General features: G+C 41.7%; 2 protein-coding genes and 1 non-coding gene across 3 annotated transcripts; 1 reads left to right on the plus strand and 2 right to left on the minus strand.

Moving 5' to 3' along the window:
* Positions 1-221: 221 nt before the first annotated feature.
* On the minus strand, positions 222-12,475 carry TCP1 (t-complex 1). Its single transcript, XM_035108616.2, has 12 exons — positions 12,335-12,475; positions 10,169-10,254; positions 8,406-8,534; positions 5,861-5,958; positions 4,828-4,938; positions 4,153-4,334; positions 3,463-3,589; positions 2,182-2,357; positions 1,854-1,977; positions 1,355-1,547; positions 892-1,055; positions 222-559 (listed from the first exon to the last, which is right to left on the minus strand). The coding sequence occupies exons 1-12, from the start codon at positions 12,402-12,404 to the stop codon at positions 343-345; spliced, it is 1,677 nt and encodes a 558-aa protein (XP_034964507.1). The 5' UTR covers positions 12,405-12,475; the 3' UTR covers positions 222-342.
* On the minus strand, positions 10,923-11,058 carry LOC118083292 (small nucleolar RNA SNORA29). Its single transcript, XR_004692368.1, has one exon. It is a non-coding gene; the product is annotated as a small nucleolar RNA SNORA29 (small nucleolar RNA).
* A 1,426-nt stretch (positions 12,476-13,901) lies between the features above and the next one.
* On the plus strand, positions 13,902-16,755 carry MRPL18 (mitochondrial ribosomal protein L18). Its single transcript, XM_035110652.2, has 4 exons — positions 13,902-14,088; positions 14,629-14,815; positions 15,257-15,491; positions 16,545-16,755. Exons 1-4 carry the CDS (start codon positions 14,019-14,021, stop codon positions 16,614-16,616), a joined length of 564 nt encoding a protein of 187 aa, XP_034966543.1. The 5' UTR covers positions 13,902-14,018; the 3' UTR covers positions 16,617-16,755.
* The last annotated feature ends 1,860 nt before the right edge of the window (positions 16,756-18,615 follow it).

Raw genomic sequence — 18,615 nt, forward strand, 5'->3', positions numbered from 1 at the left:
AACAGGGCTTTCCCGCCTCAGAAAAGCCCAACAACTCTGACCTGAACCCCTAAAAGGTGGTAGATCACTGCCAGTTTTTAACTGAGTACATCGCAGTCTCTTCGGAGTTGGCCCCCCCTGGTGTAGAGAACCAAAAGCATTGTATAGTGACTTCAGTTTAAGCCCTAAAAAGCTCTTAGCCACCTTGCATTGTTTATTGTGGTCTTAAATATTAGAACAAGTATGAGGACACAGCCATTTTTTAATTTTAAGTAATTAAGCAGAAGTGCAACAGCTTCATTAATTAACACACTTGTACATACAAGACTAGACTTTTACAGGAACAGTTGAATAAAAATGCATTTAGTCTTCAATTGCTCCAGAATGAACTGCATCTTCATAGCATCCGCCTTTATCACCTTTACTTTCAGGGTGCAGCTTAATAACATCATCGATTCGAAGAATGGTAATTGCAGCTTCTGTTGCAAACTTCAGACTCTTTGTTTTAACCACAGTAGGCTCGAATACACCAGCCTGCTTGTTGTCACGTGGCTTTCCATTGATTAAATCAAGACCAATCCTTTAAAAACAAAGTTAATTGTTTTAGATAGGTACATAAACTTTAGACTATTGGTTTAATATTCACAGAGGGCTAACGTTTAATCCCAATTTTGTAACATTTTTTATACAGCGAGAGCAAGTCAACATTTAGCTCCTGTGCTCTTTCTCAAACTTTTATCCATTTTTGTCAACAATGTACCTGAACAAAGTACACCACCAGAAAAATCTACCTTGGCAAAGCTGCTGTTACAGACACAGGGCTTAAGTCATTTTTTAAAGATGATTTGTATTTAATGCTGGCATATTAAGACTAGAATTGAATGTTCGATAGCTTTATGTCATGACACCTACCATTTCAAGTTTTTGCGTTCTGGATTCACTTGAGCTTCATTGTGAAATGCCCTGAGTTTTGCAACAAGATCTATAGCATCTTGAGCAGCATTGACTGCTAAAGTGTTCGGAATAACCAGAAGCGACCTTGCAAATTCTGCAATAGCAAGCTGTTCACGTGATCCCTAATTATAAAAGAATTATATATTAGCATTTCAGAACTGTAATGCAAAAGAACAATGCATTATTATCAATCAATAGTCTATTGTGCTAAAAGTTAGTTTAAGTGATTCCATAGAAGTATTCAAAATAAACCTACCCCTTTTTAAAATCAATCTAACGTTTAAAAATTCCCAATGCATCCTTCAACAATTATTAAGTGAATTATGGCTGCTCTCAACTGGAAAAAAACAACTCCAAAGCTACAATAAAACAAAGTTCACAGGGAGAAGTGTTTCCAAACATTTATTAACTAGAAACTTACCATGCTGGTTGCATAATTTTCTAGGTAAATAGAAAGCGCTGCTTCAACTGCGCCACCTCCTGGAACCACAGACTTTGACTCCAATACTCTCTTGACAACACAAAGAGCATCATGCAAGGATCGCTCCATTTCATCACACATGAAGTCATTTGCCCCTCGTAATATAATGGCGGCGGTAGTCCGTGCCTTAGTACTGTTTCACAAAGACAAAGTGAAAGGTCCTTATTCCGGAGTTAGTTATCAAAACGTTTACTAGCTAATCTAACCAACCCTATTTAGCTATGTACGTAGTTAGCAACAACTGAATTGTGTCCAGGTTTATCAAGAAAATTCATGGTCTCAAACTAATTACAGAGGACTGAAGATAATCTACCCCACACATATGCAGTAACTGCTCACACAATTTAAAAGGCATCATGGCAGCTATCAAACAGGAAATTTCAAAAGATGTAGCAAAATACACTGGTGCCAATACTTTATGCAGGAGAATAATTCTTACTTCTTGATTAAGATTAATTCATCATCACAAATTCTTTCTTGAACCACTTCTTCTGCTTGTCCTAGCATTGATGCCTCAAAAGTTTCTTCACCTTCCAGATTTGCCAGGGTTGAACACAGAGTGGCTTATAAAAAAACAACACACAAACAAGGCCTTTAGTATGCTTCACAAAAGCCACTTTTATTTTGCCAAACAACCCCACTCAAATTTGGGTTTTTAAGGTCCAACAAGTGGCAGTAAGCAACGTGTTTCTATATATTTAACTTCAGTACTAACAAGACAAGCAAGCTGTGGTGTTAAGATTGAACGCTGAGAAGTCTGTAGTTACCTCCAGAAGCCTTAGCAATGCGTTTAAGATCTCTTTTTAGCACTCTGCGTACTCCCATGGCACCAGCATCCGCAAAGTATTTCAGACACATATCATCAATTCCACCAGTAGTCAAAACAACATTTGCGCCTGTGGCCAAAATCTTATGAATTTTCTCTTTAGTGATGTCAGACTCTCTGCATGAGAGAGTAGGTATGCATTAGTTAAACAGAAACAAACTCAAATATGAAATTAGTGGTCAAAAAGATAAAATACTCAATAAAACTAGCTGTGATTTAATATGCGATCTATCTTCCCAATTATATTAAAACCCATTTCATATAAAATGCTTTTCAGACATGCCTACAAAGCCTCTGCTAAAGATCTTTAAAGATCAAAAGTAGCATTTTGAAATGGTTTAGACGCCTGTGCAATTGACGTGATCATAATGCCCAGTCCCATATAAAAGCTTTGCAGATATATCTCAGATTAACTGCAGTTTCCAAACCATCTTCAAAGACAGCTCTACATACTAGACAATTGTCTCATTTGAAGGTTACCAGAACATGCATCACCACTATCACAGACAGGTTAATTAATAAAGTATACAACTTTTCCCATCCAAACCTAGCTGTCTAGCAATAGACAGAAGCAGAAGCCTGTGATATAGCTCAGTTAGTAAAGCTAAGAGTTCTATGCTCTCAAGGTTATGAGTTTAAGCCCCACATGGGACAAAAATATTCCTACATTGCAGGGAGTTGGACCTTTCCAACTCTACCATTCCATGATGCAAAGGTTGCTGGACCCTGCAAAAAGATGGAGCTACATCAGATGTAGCCCTACTGCAGCCTTTGTAAGGTGCCCACTAGGATGTTACGGGCACAGAGATAATAAAAGTTGTAGTCAAAACGTCTGGAAGGCACCAGGTTGGAGAAGGCGATTCTACTGTTTTCAGTTATGGCACACAGTTACAAAGATTATGAAGCTCCTTATGCAGGTAGATGAGGAAGCAAACTTGTGGGAAGGTAAACTGATTTAATGGATTTCAAATTAGCCGTGAGTTTAGATTCACACGTCAACACTTAATTAAAATAAATCTGCTGCTACTCTTTATAATCAACTTGAATTGAGCATATTCTTTGCAAGAATAGTGATACAGTTTGGAACACACTGCTTCAAAATTCTTACGATTCCGTATTTGGCCCTGGTTCTTTAAATAAACAGGTTTCACTATCTAAGACAAGCTTGAAACATCAACATGCATACTATCATTTTAGTTCAAAGTGTCCCCCCACAGCATACCTCTGCCTAATCTGGTCCAGTTTTTCAGGATCTGTGACTACGACCTGAACACCAAGCTTCATTTTAGTCTTCTGTAAGCTGAAGTCAAGACATGCAATCTTTGCATTTACTATTCTCTTGGGCATACCTTTAAAAAGGAGAAAAAACATACCACACATCCTGGGTTGTTTATTAAAATACAGTATTTCAAAATTGTTTTTAAAAATCAAGTTAGGAATAAATTCTTTAAAATATTTGTGCTATTAGCAATTCTTGTAGCAAAGTTATTCACCAAAGACTCATTTTCCTGAAACCCACTCTGTTCATAAACCCTCTAGGCTAAATCAATGTCCATCCATTCAAATCATGCATTATTGGCTGATACACTTTTACACCACAAATCTTTAGACATCTACTAAAAAGCGAGTCCCACTAAATTCAGAGGGCTTAATACCAGGTATGAGGGTGCAGAATTGCAGCCTGAGACAGAAGAGGACCAAGAGTCTCCTACAGCTTAATCTATTACTAATAATTCAAGCCCCCCACCCAATATTTAGTATCATACTTTCATGTTAAACAGAAGTGTTAACTATATTTTATGCCATCTATTAATACTTTAGGATTCCTCAGAAAAAGAAAGTGCATGTGTCTTTACTGCTAACACAAAACTGAGATCACTGTATTGCTTTGTTGATAAGAATGTGACCTTACTTTGGGAGCCCACAATACAGTTCAACGCATAGCCATTTACAAGAATGCTCTCTTTCTGACTGCGACCATGTGCCTTCAAAACGTTAATGGAGTTGATGGGATAATGTGCTTGCCCTTTTGAATCTGTGTATTTTACTGCAAGTGCAGCATCCACTACCATGTTGGCAAAGAAGTCACTGTCACTATAAGAGCACTGTTAAGGAGAATAGGAGCAGTAGAGTCTCTATTAAATTTACTGCACATTTCACATTAAAAAGACATTAGTCATACCTTGGGTTACAGACGCTTCAGGTTGCGTGTTATTGGGTTGCGTACCGCGCCGAACCCGGAAGTACTGGAATGGGTTACTTCTGGGTTTCAGCGCTTTGCGCATGCACAGAAGCGCTGAATCACAACCCACGCATGCGCAGATGTGACGCTGCGGTTGTGAACTTGCCTTCCGCACGGATCACGTTCGCAACCCGAGCAGCCAAGAGGATTTCATAGGAGCTAAGACTAATGTTATTATACAGATGTGAGTTCTCTGGAAAGACATTCTTAAAAGAATGCCAATGAGGCATAATGGCAGGATTAGACCATGCCTTTATGCCTCCCCCACTACATATCTAAGAAAAAATGCCATTTTTCTCTTAAAGGTAGCACTCAATACTTTGTTTCCACAAACTGAAAGGATACATTCCAATGATTTTGGAGGACATTGATGTTTTAGCTGCATTAATAAGGCAGTCCCTGCCCAGCTCATCTGAGTTAATAACAAGGTTCTCATTGATGTATCGAACTGCCTCCCTGTTGAATAAAAACACAATTTTTACAAGGTAGTTATGATTTAATTTTAATACTCTCAATGCTGTGACTACTTATAGAAATTATAACATTAACAGTAATTTCATCTCTTTGAAAATGGAATAAAGGCTGAAAATGAATTGTTTCCTTCAATGGCCAGCCATCATTCCAAGGGTGGCTTATGAAACAGTTTTAAAATACTACGCAACATATAAACCAAGCTGAACCCAGCAAATAAAATGCAACCTGGATCAATGAGCTTAATCACAGCAACCTAAGACTGCCATCCTATGATGGGTTAGAGGGTGTGCGAGGGCCATAGACAGAATTGATCTCCTACACCTGCAGAAGGAGGCTGATCGTCTCAAATCTCCTTCTGCAGGTGCAACAACCTCTACCATACTTGCTGCTCTGACAGCGGTTAAAGACAAAAATGTGGTCCTGCAAGCTTGTGAAATAGAGGACATTTGAATCAGTCCTGTGTACACCCAGACGGCAGACACACACAGATGGGACTTAGTCCAATTACACCTGGAAAGCATCAGGTTAGCAAATGCTGACACATAAAGCCAATGGCAGCTGTTCTGCCAATGTATCTCTCCTTACCTTCAGCATAAATTGCATATATGAGTGGCCTGCCAATGTTAAAAACCCTGGATAAATTAAGTCTTTGCCTTGTGTCAAAAGGATAGCAAAGTGAGAGCCAGCTGAGGCTCCCTGCCAAGGACATTCCACATACAGCATAACACCAATGCTCTTTCCCTACTTGCCACCCACCTTTCTTGTGATGGCTGGGGCCGTTAAATGTGATGTCACTGAGGCAAAATAACACGTTGCCCTAAACTTCAAATCTTAAGATTCAACAAAACTTTAACAGAGAAGGTTGAAATTGCTCAGCAGTAGATTTCACCACAAGTTTTCTTACTTGCAAGCGAGACGATATCCGCTAATGACGGAAGTGGGATGAATTTTCTGTTTAACCAACTCATCTGCATTTTTCAAAAGTTCTGCAGCAATGATCACCTGTTTGTTAGAAACAATAGAGACACGATTTAACAATATGCAAGCTATTCTGTGAAAAAAAATACAGCATATTCAAGGCATAAACTTAATGAAAAAAGAATGATGGTCTTAATGTGATAAGTTCATTCTCTTTAGCAGATAGAAAGTATCATTTGAAGGTCACACTTCTTGCTGGCTCTGGACCATTAAATTAAATTTCACATCCTTTCTACTCTTTCCAAGATTCTATGGCTTAAGAGGACTTGGCGCTGGCCTGGCACGGTTGCCCTAGCTTATCCTGTCCGCCACTGCAAACAGCAGCAGCTTTTGCTGTATGGGGCCCACTTTCTTTCATAGCCTGGGAGCTGAGTTCTCACCCCAAGTCCATGGCTGCAATGTCTTCCTCCTCCTCTGCAAAAGATAAGCACTTGAGAATACCTAGTGTCTATGTGAGGGAGACATATCCTATCAGATGTGTGCTCCTTAAGAACCACATGTATCTGTCCAAAAACCTGACCCCCAACTAGCCCTGGGTAGGTGGAAGTGACAAGGTAGAGAAGTAAAAAAAAAAGCCTGTAGATTACAATGCAAGGATAAACATAGCTCAGTATATGCCAGTTGCCTTGTGGCAAGCAGGACCAGAAACTGGGTGAAGAAACAGAAGGCTCTTAATGCATAACAGCATCACTATTCATTTGCTTCCTATCCAATTTTGACACAGTTCTAATACCCTATCAGTAATAACCAACCAACTCAACATGGCTTGTCCCAAAGGGATTTAAAGAGACTGGCGTATGCCATGAGATGCGCCTGGCTACAGAAATGGAATCCAAATATGGTCCAAGAATTGTATTTGTTGGTTCTCTTGCTGGGTGGGGCAGACATTAACAACTGCAGTGCTTTTCCAGGCAAATCTTTCAAAAAGGAAGTTGCTACTTTTGCTTGCTGGGGGATGGGGGAATGATGGCCCCATTTTGTTTCCTTTGTAGGTGGTTACTTCTGGCTACTGCCAAAGCAGGCAGATAAAAACTAAGGTTTGTTCTCATGTCATTGTGAGAAGTTACTGGGTTCTTTGTGTAAATCACTGTGTGCACGTGGATGAAAAAAAAAATGAATAAACATCTTTCAGAGTGCAGAAGAGAGTACAGTGGTACCTCGGTTTGCGACCGCAATCCGTTCCGTGGAGGCAGTCGCTCGCCGAAGGCACGCTTCTGCACGTAGCGCTGATAGAGCGCTTCTGTGCAGATCGTGTCTGCGCATTCAACGCCCCGGAACCCGGATGTAAACACTTCCAGGTCCGTGGCGGTTGCTCGCCGAAGCAGTTGCAAACACGAGGTAGACGTAAACCGAGGTTTGACTGTATACTCATCCCTATGCTGTACTGATACTGGAATAGCTAATGCAGTCCCAAAAACTTTCTTCTTCTGCCTCAAGCTACTCCATCTTTTAAATGCACCACGCCCTAACACGAACTTGCAAGAAAGAATAATGCTTCTGACAGTAAAGTGTAACAGGTGTGTTTTCTTTGATATCTAATGTTGCAGCTCCTCTGGCACTAGGGATGTCTGTGTGTGCAACTGGTCTTCCTCTTCGTCTCGTATGCCTCTAGCCTGCCGTGTGCCCTCAAAATCAACTCTAGAGGATTGGAGGACCTTCCAGAGTAGATTCTAGAGGTGCAAGAGGGGAGGAAGAAAGGAAACCTAAGTGCTACTGCACCAGTGGAACCTTGCTAGTGCAACATTAGATACAGCCCAAGATCTTTTATAGGAGCGCCTCCACCCCCATCATTCAGCCCAGACACTGATGTCCAGCTCCGAGGGCCTTCTGCAGTTCCCTCCCTAAAAAAGTGAGGTTACAGGGAACCAGGCAGAGGGCCTTCTTGGTAGTGGCACCCGCCCAGTGGAACACCCTCCCATCAGATATCAAGGAAATAAACAACTATCTGACTTTTAGAAGACATCTGAAGGCAGCCCTGTTCAGGGAAGTTTTTATTGTTTGATGTTTTATCGTGTTTATAATTTTCTGTTGGGAGCCACCCAGAGTGGTTGGGGAAACCCAGCCAGATGGGCAGGTTATAAATAATAAATTATTATAGTCCTAATTCAAACACATTAAGCCGGCGTATGTAATTTTTTTAACTGTGTATCAAGTCTGTGTTAATTCTGGTAGGCTTGACAGGTTGATTGAGCATACTTTGTTTTGACAACAACAAATGAACTAATACTGTAATCCTTTATGTGAAACAGGCTTTTATAAAATAGGCTAAGGAATAAATAGACATAGCAACCCTAACATTAAATGGTTGCAGTATTTTTTAAAAATCAATACAAGAAGTTACTTTATTATGTATCTAAAATAAATCATATATATGCTGTTTAGATTTCAAAGCAGACCTGAGTGGGACAGCACAGAACAGTATAGTGCTCCCAGCTTTTTCAGTGCACATGAATCTACAAACATACACATACCACAGAGGTGGTCCCATCTCCAACTTCTTTGTCTTGTAGCTCTGCCAGTTCACACAGAACTTTTGCCGCAGGATGCTCTACCTCCAGCAATTTCAGAATAGTTGCACCATCATTTGTAATGGTCACATCCTAATATTTCAGACACACAAATAATTAAATGATTGCTAACATTAATCATAATTATGAAATATAATTATGCAAATAATCATAAAGAATTGCTTAAGGGCCCCTAGTTTTGGACTAACATTTCTAGCTGTCAGAAAATGTGGCTGCCAAGTTCCTGTTCCTTTCTCTTCCCATCTACCTTGGCAGAGGAAAGTGCCCCTGTCCAACATCAGCCAAGGAAGCACCCCCCCCCCAATTTTCCTGAGGGAAGGACAGGCTGGGAGCACGTCACCTTTGGCTGACCCTCAACATACAGTATCAGCACTAAGCAGTCAAGAAGCCTACCCTGTTTTTTGTTGCACGTTTTACCAAGCAGAAACCAAACAAGACCCCACTTCATTTTTCTGCTTCAGAGCAGTTGGCGAGCTTACTGGTTTGGTCCTGCACACTCTGGTCATATAACTACCAAATAACTTCCAGCTTTCCTTTCAGTGTTGGAGCTGCTAGGAGTACAGGGATAGCTGTGTAGCTTCAAAGTGAGGATGAAGCTTCAAAGTGAGGATGGAGACTGGTTGCTTTTTACTCTCACTACGATGAGCCGAAGTGTTGAAGCCTAGACTTGCTGTCACTGCTTCCACCAGTCTTAATTAAGTGCCCATATTCTGCAAGGCTGCTGAGAATGGGTAACTGAATTAGCATGTACAGGGTGAGTTGTTTAAAAGAGGCCCCGTGGAACATGTATACTCTGTATCCACGGGGCTTCTTTTAAATGACTCATCCTGTATATTTATCCAATTCTGTTTTAAGCCAAACCCTTGTGACCAACAAGTTATGGAAATTATTTGAGTACAGTAAATAGAATTATTTCATATATTACAATACAAATTAAAAGATAAGCAAGACAAGTAAGATTAAGTGATTAAAAATATTTGCCATAAGAAAACAAAAGGCTGCAATCCTATCTACATTTACAAGTAAATCCCTAATGCAATGGCTTCTGAATACATATGCATGGGAATGGGCTGTAAAATATTAAATATTTACTTATGCTTATTTAACACACATCATTGTTAAAAAGCTAGTGGCCAAATGGCTCCTTAAACCAAGGTTAGTTGCCAAAACAGAATGTCCAGTTGCCATTTTGGGGCAAGATGGTTCGAAAATCTTATTTTTCAAATGATGGACTGACTGTGATTGTGATTGATTCTCTGTTAAACATCTGGCTAGCTCAGATGACCCCCTTGAGCTACCGGTAGGTTAAGAACTTTGAGAACTTGACGTTGTTCACTGCTCCTGCTCAAGCTGCACAGAAAAAGCACTTTGGTTACTGAATTTAATTCTGATTGTGCAAATAAACTATAACTGATGAAATTCTACAGAATGGGGTATTAGTGTGTGAAAACGGTCCGGGTGCAATGATCCCCAGGCATGCACCTCCAGATGGAGATGTCAGGCGCCATCCTGGTGCTCAGCCATCTTTACTTGGTCTTAAGTGGCCAATAGCCAGGTACAAAAAGTGCAAATTTTGAACACTGACACATTTAAAAGCATGTTTACGGTAACTCAGGATAATTTTATAGACTTACTGGAAGACGTATCTGGGTTGCACAGTGCACTTTTCTCTTAAAAATTACTCATAGAAAATAGTGTCTACTTACACCAATGTCATCCACCAACATTTTATCCAAGCCAACTGGGCCAAGAGAACTCTTCACAATATTGGCAATGGAAGCAGCAGCCATAACTGTTCAGAAAAAGAGATACATTTCCCTCTCAAATGGCGCCAAGAGTTTTTCTTAAAACAACAGGTTATGTGATACAGATGCTACCATATACACACTTATTTAAATCAAATCCTTTTAGAAAAGTAGTTAATTCTGGTTACGAAAACCAAACTTAATACTTTGTTTAGTATTAACTATAGTAATACTGTACCTCAATGTTATTTGTACATGGTTTGAGCGGGGGAACAAGTGTTTTGCCGAGAACCTCTAATATGAATGAGAACCTCCACAAGTAGGCTCCATCCAGTTTTTCACAAGGAATGGACCAGACAAGCAGAGTTTGTACCGTTTCTCCGAAAATAAGACATACCCATTAAATAAGCCATAGCAGGATTTCTAAGCATTTGCGCAATATAAGCCATACCCCGAAAATAAGACATAGTGATAGGCACAGTTCTGGAGGGCGCCAAAGAATAAGACATCCCCTGAAAATAAGCCACTGGTTTTTTTTTGAGGAAACATATAAGACGGTGTCTTATTTTTCGAGAAACACGGGTAATAGCCATTTTCTAGTGTAAGCATAGATCCATTATAACAGTTCCATGCACAGTATGTCTAAATGTTCTCAGGCTCATGTGCACAGCTTGAACCAGTCCTACAAGCAATTAAGTACATTCGATATCTTTGTAATACTATGTTCTGCCATTTAATATAGGAGGAAGACAGTGTTCATTCTTCTCCTTCAGACTATGGCAGGCTTTTCTTTATCCCATAAGCATAACCTCTTATTTGGTAATGCAAATAAGTGGCAGTAGAATGGGAAGAGTCCAACTTCTATCTGGACACAGATTCTAAATAAACTTGTACCTGAGCTTGGGGGATTAGCTATATATTTTAATTCAATAGATTAAATACAGTTTATAATGTTATAAATATGCACAATAAGGCTAAAACATGTTTTTAAAACCAATAGAATTTGCTGTATCAAAGATTATAAAGCCACCTCTCACCACAGATAAACCAAATGCCTGCATAAACATATCTATGCAAGGTCTTAATGGAGAAGGGAAGACAATGCTGATCAGGGTTTTTAAGTTCCCCTCTACTTGTTACATCATCTACCAATACTTGGGATTTTATGTAAAATGAGAAAAACACAGGTAACTTTTAGCTTAAAACTATATTCACTAGCCTAATCCTATAGTCACTAATGATTTTTAAAAAATAATAACCTATTCAGCAGTTTATGATTATAACACTTCTTAAAAGAAAATGTGGTTTCAACGATGTCGTGCAAGATAACACTAGTACAGATTTTAAATGACATTATTTTGAACTAATGGAATTAGATCAACTGATCACAAGTTAAGATTCTCTTGTGAGCATTACACTCTGACAGAACTCTTAACCCATGGAACCATGTGAAATTGAAAATTACATTCAAATTTAATGTTTTAATTACAAATTAGCATCAATAATTATTCTTTTTGTGGTTCTCCTTTGAAATTCCTGAAACGTATTTTTTCAATCGATTAAATTTCCTACTGGAATAGGAGTGTGCTGAGAATACCGATATCATGGCATGGTTTCTCATAAATCCTCAATGCATCCAAATCGGGCTTAGCAATGTGGCTAACCAAAGAGCCAAGCTTCGAAAGCGAGCCCTGCCATATAAGGAAGCGAACTGCGCCCCCCCCCGTCATTGAGCCGCCAATTCTCGCGGGTGCTGACGGAAAAGGAGCGGCTCCATTGCATATGGAAGAAGCGAATTATTCCACGAACGCGAGACCCGAGGCGTGGCTAGAGCAAAGAGGACTTGATCAAGTAGCTCTGCTTGATCCTCCCGACAGATCTCTCCCCCTCTCTAGAGGCTCAAGAAAGGGATGCCTGTGGGCCATCTCAACGTTCGCCGCCTTGCCTAAAGGCCGCCCCGTTCTCTGCGCGCCCGTTAAACGCAGGAGAGCCGGTTCCGCCTTACACGCACGCGCGCCCCATCAGCCCGCGGCGCTAGCGGAGGCGAAGCCACCGTTAGACTCCTGAGAGGGTTTCGGAAGGCCCCGAAGAAATTATTGGTCATTCCTTCTTTCGTTTTCTTTTTACCGTTCTGCGTGCGGACATGCTCGCCGGTGCCCCGCTCTCCGAAAACCGCCAAAGGCCCGTCGAACGCCATCTTGACCAACAAAGAGAGCGAGGCGTCAACGCGCGTGCAGCACTGCAAACCTCACAGCGCAAGGCTTCCTGGGTAACCCCGCCCCTCAAGGCGGCGCTCGTTGGGAGGCTCCTAGCGTCGTCATCGACGAAAGGACATAAGAGATGAACCAATCAAAGCGCGGGGCACAAGTTTACTACGGACCTGTCTTTTGAGCTTTGGGTGGTGATTGGACCTTGCGCCGCAAACGAGCGTTTCCTTCCTGTTGCGTAGCGACAAGTGAGGCGGTTAAATGTGTTCTAGAAAATTCTAGAAAGTGGACGGGATTCGGGGAGGCTTGCTTTAGAATTCCCCAGGTTGAATAAGCACCTTTGGAAAAGTCTTATCAGCTCCTTTCCCAACCATTTTGAAGCCACCTTTGCTTGAGACTCCCCGCAGCTTGTCATGTTGTGGGAAGTTAGTGATATTCCGATGAATTGTGATTTATATTTATTATTATACAGTCCAGAAATTAATCTGATGAATTCATTCCCGCAAGCGCCACCCCCCTCCGCATCCTTTCACAAACGACAGAAAAATCAGAGCCGTAGTGCGCAAGCGCACTTTGGATTGACCAAATCAAGCTACAGGGAGTAGTGTTTGGTGTCAAAATGGAAGACGTAAGAAAAAGCGCCGGACCGCTACTGCTACGTAATAAAGGGCTGCGCCGGATATGGGCGCACTGTTCTCTCTCAGCCTAGATCGACTCTACGGAAAAGATAAAAGAAAATGTAGAGGGAAATCACATTGTAGAGGCGAATTCTGGGTTTTCGGTGGAAAAGCCAGTTTTAGCTGTGAAAGGGAGAAGGAGGGGAGGTTTTCTGTGGCTCCTATACGGAATCCCAGTCCCAAAAAGACGTTCCCACTTTTTAAAACTCAGATCTTATTTCGTGTATTCCCCGCTCCGTTTCTAAGCATTTAAGGCATGCAAAGTCCAATGCCAATATAGTCCATTCTTGTAGGTTGAGGGAAGTAAGATTGAAATATCGAAGGTTAGAGATGAGTTTATAAGACTGATTTAGATTCCCTTCCAAATGCTCCGTGCAAAACGCCGCTGAGTATGTAGCAGTGGTAAAACTGCATAAACTGCCCCCCTCCAAACTCCTCTTCCAACCCAAATTCTGCGCCAGTTGACTGCAGATGTCTTGCATTCCTCTTACATGCTGAAAGTGCTGCGTAGTTGCATGTCCAACAATAGATATAGGGAATATTTTATTTTTGCTGGCAGATGATCTCAATTCCAATCCGGGAGAGGGAAGTCTCGTGAATATATCAGTCTCTCATTTCGAAATATACGGTCCCATCTACACTCTCGGAAAGCTATGGGTCTGTGGACCCAACATCTATCCGTACAACTCAAAGCGCTGTTCGTTTATAGGACCTTTCTATGGAGGAAAGCGGGTGGATTTCCTTGAGTTGACCAATCAGAAGTAGGGTTACAAACTTGTGGCAGAGCCTTTCCCCCCGCCCCTGGGCGGAAACGGGTTTTCTCTCCTATGGTTTGCATAGAGATAAGGGGTAGAGCTGAAGCTCCGAGCTTCCCTTTGTAAAAATGGTGCTGCCCTATGCCCTGTAGCGTGTGCTTCTCCCGGCGTGATGGCACTGAGGAGGTGGCGGCCTTTGCAGCTGAGGATCGTGGCTAGGGCATTCACGGAAGCTGCTCAAGGTGCTGAGATTTGGATTTGAGTGTTAATATAGAATTCAGATGGAACCTGGGGAAGGAGCCCATTTAAGTGAACGGGAGCATTTTCTAGGAAGCTAACTACTGACTTCGGATGAAATTTCTTTTAATCGTATACTTACTAGGTTTGTGTTCGAGGATCCCATCCTAAGCATATCTTCTCAGGAGTAAATCTCACGGAGAGTCTGCTAACTTTTAGAACACCTCCTAGGCTGTTCCGGGGAAAACTCAAACACGTCTTACTCTAAGGATCGATGCCCAACTTCCCATTTGTAGAAACTTAGCATGTAGTTGTTGTGGTACTTGTTCCTTAACAAAGCTGCATGGCTTTTCCTCTCCCCCTTTTCTTTCAAAGGAGGAGCTACTGTGCAGTAAGCTTCTGCCTGGTTTTACAAATACCGTACCTTTGCTGAGGTCACATAATGCAAAGGTTTTGTTGACCTTGTATGCTGGAAATATTTCTGTGCACTGAGTTGTGTTAAACTTAAATGTGCATTTCAATAGTTTTTCTTTATTCATCTGCAGGTATCAGATGTAGTTCTTCTATTCCCAGTTTCAGACCTTCTGCCAAAGATGAAGTGGATACAAGAGAAAATGAGATTGTTGCCCCTGACTTCGTTAACCGTAATCCACGTAACTTGGAACAGTTATCTCTAGCACGGAAAGAGCGAGGCTGGGGAACCACATGGCCAAAACAAGAGTATTGGAATAGGTAGGTTATAAAAATGTAAAGCATAGGAGGATTCTACAAACATCTGAAGAATATTTTGCTAAGAAACAATATTTTCTTGTTCAAAGCTTGTCTTTTTGTCTCCTGATACGTTTCTTCTAATCTTCAGAGAGCAATTGTGTTATCATGTTTTCAGGCTCATGCTCAGTGTTCTGAATCTCGGCCCTCTTCACAGTCATTCCTGTGAGCAGAGGATCCAAGTCTTGCTTCATGTATGCTTTGTTGCAGTGTTTGAGTTTTGATTTGAGACCTGGAGAGAGGAAGAGGTGGTATTGTGTTGAAGTTGGCAGGGGGGAGTTCAGGAATAAAGCATAAGGTTCTCTACTATAAATAGAATTCTTGAGAAACTTGTCATTGATACTATATCAGAATAATTGTTGAAGTAAAATTATGAAATGATGTTTTTCGTGCCTTGCAATTCAGGTTACGACTTGAGCGAACACAGCATCATGTGGAGGCCTATGTTGTGCACTGCAGTGGTCGCATTGTGGTCTCTGCCTCCACTAAAGAGTGGGCCATAAAAAAGCACCTTTATAGTACTTCAGATGTCACAGCCTGTGAGAATGTGGGGCGTGTGCTAGCACAACGCTGTCTTGAAGCAGGAATCAACTTTGTGGACATTGGAGCTACAATTCCATGGGAAAATCATGGTGAGGCGGTAAGTGGATTATTTTAGCTTCTGTTAACCTAGAAACTCCTCTTACGTTTTAAGCTCTTATAACAGCCTTGTTCACAGAGCAATTAATTTCTAGCAATGGAGTGCTAAGCGGTTCAACTGATGACAAGCAATCTCCTTTGGTGTACTGTTTCACAATGTGAAACATGTTTGTATAGTGTTGCTAAATGTCACTAACACTAAAATTAGCATTGTTCATGAGAGAAGGGAAAGATCTCTTGGAAGGGTTGGGACAATCAATGGGAAAGAATAATATATTTCAGAAAGATCTTAATTTCACATATATGCTAAGGGGGTCTGAACTGGGGGTGGTTGACAATGAAGCAGATGTTGGCGTCATAGGAGATAGCTCAATGAAAATGTCAACTCGGTATGTGGCAGGTGTGAAAAAGGCAAATTTCATGCCAGCAATCCTTAGGAAAGAAAACGAAACAGCAAAATCATAATGCTGTTCTTCAAATCTCTGGTGCAACTGCAGTTACAGTACTGTGTAAAGTTCTTGTTGCTCCACCTCAAAAAGGATATTATAGAGCTGCCAAAGGATAGGAAAATGACAGCTTCCCTATGATGAAAGGTTACAGCTTTGTGGGGGGGAGGTGTTGTGCGGCGGGGGACAAGGTTATAAAGAAAAGTAAGGGGATACATGATTATGCATGGGACGGAGAAAGCAGTTAGAGAGGTCTTTTCCATCTCTCATTGTATTAGAACTTGGGGCCATCCAATCAATTTTGGAAGATTCAGGGCAGTGAAGAGGAAGTACTTCACACAGCGAATACTGAAACTATGGCATTTGCCACCACGGGATGTAGTAATAGGCACCAGCTTGGATGGTTTTCAGAGCAGAATGGGGAGTTAGGCATATTCATAGCAGACAATGCTTTCAACAGGTATTAGCCATGATGCCCTCAGGGGCATCTGGTTGGTCACTTTGATCTATCCAGCAGGATCTAAGAATTGCAACATTCTGTATGTTGAATATAATAACACAAATTATATACTAAAGGTTGTCTTTTCTCTCTTTTTTTTTAAAAAAAGGTCCAGAGATTCCAAAATGCTATGACAGAGGGCGGTGTTGTACTGGAAGAACTGCGAAGAATTTATGAATAAGTTGAAAATTCATAAGAAGATGCTGAGAAATACTTTAGAAAAACCTGCAATTCTGTATTTTTAGGGGAAACAAACACATTTTCTTCCCATGTTAGAATGCTATTGAAACATTTTATGTTAAATAAAAATCTAATGAAATGATGTTGGTGGCAATTGTTGGTGATTTTTTAAAATATATATATTCATACAAATTGGGCTGCATCTGAAAAATCTTAGAAATAATATCAGAGCTGCCGTTTACAGCTTCTTGGTCCTGATCTATGAAACTGAAGCTCTACCCCCATATAAAAACTTGTTGTTGTTTAGTCGTGTCCGACTCTTCGTGACCCCATGGACCAGAGCACGCCAGGCACTCCTGTCTTCCATTGCCTCCCGCAGTTTGGTCAGACTCATGTTCGTAGCTTCAGAAACACTGTCCAACCATCTCATCCTCTGTCGTTCCCTTCTCCTAGTGCCCTCAATCTTTCCCAATATCGAGGTCTTTTCCAGGGAGTCTTCTCATGAGGTGGCCAAAGTATTGGAGCCTCAGCTTCACGATCTGTCCTTCCAGTGAGCACTCGGGGCTGATTTCCTTCAGAATGGATAGGTTTGATCTTCTTGCAGTCCATGGGATTCTCAAGAGTCTCCTCCAGCACCATAATTCAAAAGCATCAATTCTTTGGTGATCAGCCTTTATGGTCCAGCTCTCACTTCCATACATCACTACTGGGAAAACCATAGCTTTTTCATGGATCACTGCCTTGTTGTGGCGAAGGGGCTTGAACAACTCAGAGAAGCTATGAGCTATGACATGCAGGGACACCCAAGATGGACAGGTCATAGTGGAGAGTTTTGACTAAACGTGGTCCACCTGGAGAAGGAACTGGCAAGCCACTCCAGTATCCCTGCCAAGAAAACTCAATGGACAAAGACAACAGGCATATAAAAACTACCCCCATATAAAAAGAATCAGAGAGAGATTAAACAGAACAGAAATTAATTAGCTTGTGGTAACAGTGAAAAAAGCTATTGTTTGCTACTACTGCATGTATAGGACACGGGTAGCGCTGTGGGTTAAACCACAGAGCCTAGGGCTTGCCAATCAGAAGGTCGCTGGTTCGAATCCCCACGATGGGGTGAGCTCCCATTGCTCAGTCCCAGCTCCTGCCTACCTAGCAGTTCGAGAGCATGTCAAAGTGCAAGTAGATAAATAGGTACCGCTCCGTCGGGAAGGTAAACGGCGTTTTCGTGCGCTGCTCTGGTTCGCCAGAAACGGCTTAGTCATTCTGGCCACATGACCTGGAAGCTGTACGCTGGCTCCCTCGGCCAATAACACAAGATACGCGTCACAACCCCAGAGTCGGTCACGACTGGACCTAATGGTCAGGGGTCCCTTTACCTTTTACTGCATGTACAGTTTAGTAGTCTGCAGCTATTCTTGCCACAAAACTATTCAGCAAGATGAACAGCCTGGCCAATCTGGATTGTTTCAGCACAGGAATAGTTCTGTTCAAGTAGTGCAAGTAGATAAAAAGTACCCCTGCAGTGGGAAGGTAAACGGTGTTTCCATGCGCTCTGGCACTCGTCACAGTGTCCCATTGTGGCAGAAGTTGTTAATCATGCTGGCCACATGACGCAAAAAGTTGTGTGCTGACAAACGCTGGCTTCCTCGGCCTGAAGCGAGATGCGCGCTGTACCTCCTAGTCTAGTTTGACTGGACTTAACTACTAAAGGTAAAGGACCCCTGGACAGTTATGTTGTGTTTGTTGTGATAAGCTTTATACCCACTTTGACAAGAAAATCTCACGGGTGCAACTTGTCTCTGGGACTACAGTTTAAATATAGAATGAGGGCCTGTGACAGCAGCGGTTCAGATTTGCCCTATTCATTTGCACTGGTTTCAGTCACCCCACTGGCGGAGGAAGAGGAGTGTGGGGGGAGGAGCGCAAAGGCCCTGCAGGCAGTGTGCCATGGCCCCAGGACACACACCAGCCCCACCCCTGTCTGCTCTCCCCCCCCC

The sequence above is a fragment of the Zootoca vivipara genome, chromosome 3, assembly GCF_963506605.1.
Source record: "Zootoca vivipara chromosome 3, rZooViv1.1, whole genome shotgun sequence".
NCBI lineage: Eukaryota > Metazoa > Chordata > Lepidosauria > Squamata > Lacertidae > Zootoca > Zootoca vivipara.